General features: G+C 46.1%; 1 protein-coding gene across 1 annotated transcript; it reads left to right on the top strand.

The window, feature by feature from the left end:
- Positions 1-1,553: 1,553 nt before the first annotated feature.
- Positions 1,554-2,953, top strand: LOC138608974 (major histocompatibility complex class I-related gene protein-like). The gene is made up of 3 exons (XM_069681576.1): positions 1,554-1,566; positions 1,800-2,078; positions 2,219-2,953. The coding sequence occupies exons 2-3, from the start codon at positions 1,820-1,822 to the stop codon at positions 2,599-2,601; spliced, it is 642 nt and encodes a 213-aa protein (XP_069537677.1). The 5' UTR covers positions 1,554-1,566; positions 1,800-1,819; the 3' UTR covers positions 2,602-2,953.
- The last annotated feature ends 2,587 nt before the right edge of the window (positions 2,954-5,540 follow it).

The following is a 5,540-nucleotide window of genomic DNA, read 5'->3' as shown; positions in this document are numbered from 1 at the left end:
CTACCGATCCACCATCTGAGACTGTCCAGCCTCTTTGTTCCTTCTCCGTTGTCACTCAGAAGGAGGTGGAGGATGTCATCAGGAACATGAAGCCAACCACCTGTGCTCTGGACCCTTTTCCTTCAGCTCTGCTGAAGACAAACATCTCTGCCATCTCTCCATTCATCACCAAGATCATAAACCACTCCCTCCTGGCCGGCCATATCCCACCTGCGTTAAAAACTGCTGTCATCAGACCACTACTGAAAAAAACCACCCTGGATCCAGAAGTATTCTCCAACTACAGGCCCATTTCCAATCTTTCATTTCTGTCTAAGGTTCTGGAAAAAACAGTTGCAGCACAACTTCAGGATCACCTCAAACATAACAACCTCTTTGAGAAGTTTCAGTCTGGTTTCCGCCCTGGCCATAGCACAGAAACAGCCTTGGTCAGGGTCACCAATGACCTCCTGATGGCAGCAGACACCGGTTCCCCATCTCTACTCATCCTCCTGGACCAAACGGCTGCTTTTGACACAGTTGATCACAACATCCTCCTTCACCGTCTGAAATACACCATTGGACTCTCCGACAATGTACAAAACTGGTTCACCTCATATCTGACCGACAGAACCAAATACGTCGCCCTGAGCAAAGCAAGGTCACACACCCACAATGTCACCCGCGGTGTCCCTCAGGGCTCGGTGCTGGGCCCCACCCTCTTCACCCTCTATCTGCTCCCCCTGGGCAATCTCATCAGCAGGCATTGGGTTTCATACCATTGCTATGCTGATGATACACAGCTCTACATATGGACAACCCCCACTTCTCCTTCTCCCCCCTGTTCATCCACATCCACACTCACCAGCTGCCTGGAGGAGATAGAGGCGTGGATGAAGCTCAACTTTCTTCAGCTGAACAGGTCCAAAACAGAAGCCATCCTAGTTGGCACACCACATCAGCTCCGCTCTTCCACCATCACCTGTATCACCTTCTCCGGCAAAATCATCCCCCTTTCCACATCAGTCACCAACCTGGGTGTTAAAATGGACCCCCAACTCACTTTTGACATCCACATCAAACACCTCTGTAAAACATCATTCTACCACCTCAGGAACATCGCCAAACTCCGTCCAATACTCACCCTGGCAGATGCAGAGAAGTTTGTTCACGCCTTTGTCTCCTCCAGGCTCGTACTGCTACTGTAAGGCACTTCTCACCGGCATCTCTGGAAAGAGCATCCAGAGGCTGCAATATATACAGAACAGCGCTGCAAGGATCCTGTTAAGGGTCCGCAAATATGATCACATCACCCCCTTTCTAAAATCCCTTCACTGGCTCCCTGTCCCACTCAGAATTGAGTACAAGGTCCCCCTTCTCACTCATCAGTGCATTCACGGACATGCCCCCCAATACCTGAAAGAACTCCTCACCCTCCAGACCTCCTCATGCACCCACCTTTCTGCAACCAGGAACACCCTCCAAGTCCCCTGAACCAAGCTCCGCACTATGGGTGATCGGGCCTTTTCCTCTGCAGCTCCGAGGCTGTGGAACACCCTCCCCGACCACCGGAGGGCCCCACAGACTGTCGGGACCTTAAAACTTTTTAAGAAAGCTAGGTGCCTTTTATAGGCTCTCCTTTTAACACGTATAAATTGTCTTGTTTTATCTTTCTTCTCTGTAGCACTTTGAGATTCCCTAAATATAAAGTGCAATACAAATAAAAATGTATTATTATTATTATCATTATGTGATATCATCTGTTAATAGCCAACTTTGCTGGAGTGTCACTTTTCCTGTTGTCGCTGTCGCTCTGTCAGGTGCCCACGTTTTGCAAAGGATGAATGGCTGTGAGTGGGATGACGAGACTGGAGAGATTGTCGGTTTTAGCCAGTATGGTTATGATCGAGAGGACTTCATCGCATTGGACCTGCAGACACTGACATGGACTGCTCCAAAACCACAGGCTTTCATCACCAAAGTCAGATGGGATGCTGACAAAGATAGATTAGAATACAATAAATACTACTACATCTCCCAGTTCCCCAGCTGGCTGAAGATGTACTTGCACTATGGGAGGACGTTTCTGCAGAGAACAGGTAGAATTAAGGACCCAATGTACTGTTGCATTTTCTGTTTGTAATGCAGCATGCCAATGAAAATGAAAGTGTAGGATATACAAATTCTCCATCCTTGAGTCTCAGTATAGACTCTTCTGTTTCCCTCTGCCTCCCTACAGAGCTTCCTTCAGTGTCTCTCCTCCAGAAGACTGCCTCTTCTCCAGTCAGCTGCCACGCTACAGGTTTCTACCCTGACAGAGCCGTGCTGTTCTGGAGGAAAGATGGAGAGGAGCTTTATGAAAATGTTGAATACGGAGAGATCCTCCCCAACCACGACGGATCCTTCCAGACTAGTGTTGAACTGAACATTTCATCAGTGAAAACTGAAGACTGGGGGAGGTACGAATGTGTGTTTCAGCTCTCTGGTGTGAAGGAGGAAAATGTCACCAAACTGGACAAAGCAGCGATCAGAAGCAATGAAGGTAAGGCTGGTCTCAGTGTAACCATTGACTGTATGAAAGAGGTGGACAAAGCCACTGGGGCATCACTGATTAGTTTTTAAACCCTTCTTTAGCTTCTGTAGAAGCCTTAAGTTTGGCATTTTGGCCGTAGCCATTTTGTTTTGGGGTTTTTTTAGCCACAGGGTCCAGAGCTAGGGGTAAACAGTTTTTCTAGAGGGTGGTGAGGGGCAGAGTCAGAGACTTCAGGCTTACAGCCTGGAGGAGCAGAGTCCAAACAAATGCTTTCAGGAGGGCGGCCGGGGGGCCGACCAGGCGAGCGAAGCAGATCAGTAAGACAGCCGGGGGGCCGACCAGGCGAGCGAAGCAGATCAGGAGCCTGGCCGTGGTGCCGAGCAGGCGGGCAGAGCCTCTCCGGAGGACAGGCAGGTGTCGGCCGGGCCGCCGTCGGCTGGGCCGCCGTCGGCCGGGCCGCCGACAGGGAACCAGGAGCAGGTGTCTGCTGGACCAACAACGGGGAACCAGATCCAGGTGCAGGTGTCAGCCGGACCGCCGACGGAGAACTTGGAACAGCTGTCAGCCGGACCGCCAACGGGGGAACAGGATGGGAATCCTCCAGCTGGGCCAGAGGGGGTGTCGGCAGAGACACTGATGGAGAGCCAGGAGGGGAGTCCTCCTGCTGGACCAGAGGAGCCATCTGGACCCGGGGAGCAGGAGACGGCCGGGGAGCCGACTGGACCCGGGGTGCAGGAGACGGCCGGGGAGCCGACTGGACCCAGGGAGCAGGAGTCGGCCGGGGAGCCGACTGGACCCTGGGAGCAGGAGTCGGCCGGGGGGCCGACTGGAATACAGGAGCAGGAGTCGGCAGAGCCTCCGACCAGGACACAGGAGCAGGAGTCGGCAGAGCCTCCGACTGGAACACGGGCATGAGTCGGCAGGACCTCCGACCGGAACACAGGGACAGGACTTAACTAGAAACTCATGACAATTTTGGCCATAGCCATAGGCTTCAATTTGTTATATCTGGTTGATCTAGAGGAACTGGAGTGGAGGAACAAAGATAAATATTTGCTGAGAATATTACTGGTGGCTTGTAAGAAATCTATAACCAAGAAATGGCTGAAGAGGGAGGCACCTAGTGTAGATGAATGGATTGATACTGTGCACAGCATCTTTGTGATGGAAAGAATTACTTTTAATCTAAGAACACAAAAGGAGGTATTTATTGAAAATTGGCAAAAATGGATTACATATGTCTCTGCCGTCAGACCGGACTTCAGATAATCTTTGATTGGACTATTATTAATACTTTTATTTACTTTCCTTTTTACCTTTTTTTATTTGTATTGCTTATTTTCATAACTGGAGATGTCTCTTTATGCACGTCTTCACTTTCCCCCTGATATTTTTGCACTTGTCTATAGGTCTTCATGTTCATTGTTTGATTGTTTGTTTGTTTATATACAAATCAAAAATCAATAAAAAGTAAATGAAAAAAAAAAAGAAAAAAGGGAAAACATTTTCCTGCGAATGAATCACTTCAGGAAAGAAATAATTTGGATGAAAACCAGGGGGGATTATTATACCATCTCTGTACACATGACGCTTTCAGACTGCGATCCAGAGCCGAAAGATTTATTAACCCAAGGCCACCATTCTCACATGTATTATACAAAGAGCTACGTTTAATTTCTTCTGGTTTACCGTCCCAAATAAATCTAAAGAGTTTCTTTTCATAGGTTTTAAAGAAGGTACATCCTGAGAGGGCAAAGACAATAGATAATATGTAAACTAAGAAACTATTAAGGAATTGATTATTGCAACTTTACCATCAATACTTAAAAAGGTTGACAGAATTCGACAGAACATTTGAGTTTCACATCATAATTTGTCTGAACTAAAATCGTATTATCTACTGGAATATGCATTCCTAAACGACTCACTGGATCATCAGCCCATTTAATCAGACTCTGGCATGGTATCTGAAAATGTTGATACTTCAGTGATTGTTAAGTCATGAGTCGTTGAACTGTGATTTTTTCTCTTTTACTTTCTCTTCTTTGCTTTTGTTGGTTTGGTATATTTCAGATCATAGTTTGAAATCATGTAAATAATTAAGTAGCGCACAAGAGGTCAGCGTTGAGCTGATTGAGAGGTGTGGCAGCTCAGGCTCCAGGCGTGCAGGTAGAGAGAGAGGCCGGTTTGATTAGGAGGTTCACCTGTGCAGCTGCGTTTTGTCTTCTGTTTGCTCAGCATGGCAGGCTCCTTCAGGGAGAAACGAGCCGATGAAAAGTTTGTTTGCATCAATGCTTAGACGAGCGCAGAGACGCTATTGGTATGTATGCTTGATTTATTGTAGATAATATGATCTGTTTAAGTTTGATGTGGTGTTATGTTGTGCAGGCGGTCTGTGTGATTCATTCATTCATTGTTACTTTGGTCACTTTGGATTGTGTGTAACTTTGTGTGACTGCGCCGCATTAGAATCAGATATGTTTGACCGCTTTATGAAGTGATAGAGTAATTTGATTAATTGATGCAATTTTAAGTTGAAATTAAATTCGTAATGACAAAATAATTGTAACTGAAAAGCCCATAAATAGGTAGAACACGATGATTGACAGACAAAATGTCTTCAACCAGGGAAGAGGAGTGTCGCACACATCTTTCCAGTGTGTTTGAAAATGATGGGGATGAGAAATTATATTCTCAGAGGATATAAAATGATGATACATGGCAGTGTTTATTTTCCAGTTCACCAGCCATTTGTAATTGTTAATGCAGGGGCGGCAGACATGTAAATGAAGTTGTGATTTTTTAATCATATTTCTACATGATGAAGATAATAACAACAATGAACTATAACTGGAATGGAGTATGCAAAGAAGCTGATGTTAACAAAGCTTATGAGTTATTTTTACATATATTTACATCTTTATATGACAAAAATTGTCCATTACTGCAGTTTAAGAAGAAGAAGTACTCAGACAAGCCGTGGATATCAAAGGGACTGCAAAATGCATGTAGAAAAAAAACAACTCTA

Source organism: Semicossyphus pulcher, unplaced genomic scaffold (genome assembly GCF_022749685.1).
Source record: "Semicossyphus pulcher isolate SPU_LCO1_2020_fin unplaced genomic scaffold, fSemPul1.0.p SCAF_5, whole genome shotgun sequence".
NCBI classification, from domain to species: domain Eukaryota; kingdom Metazoa; phylum Chordata; class Actinopteri; order Labriformes; family Labridae; genus Semicossyphus; species Semicossyphus pulcher.
The sequence above is the reverse complement of the archived record's forward strand: the minus strand, read 5'-3'. Positions and strand labels throughout refer to the sequence as shown.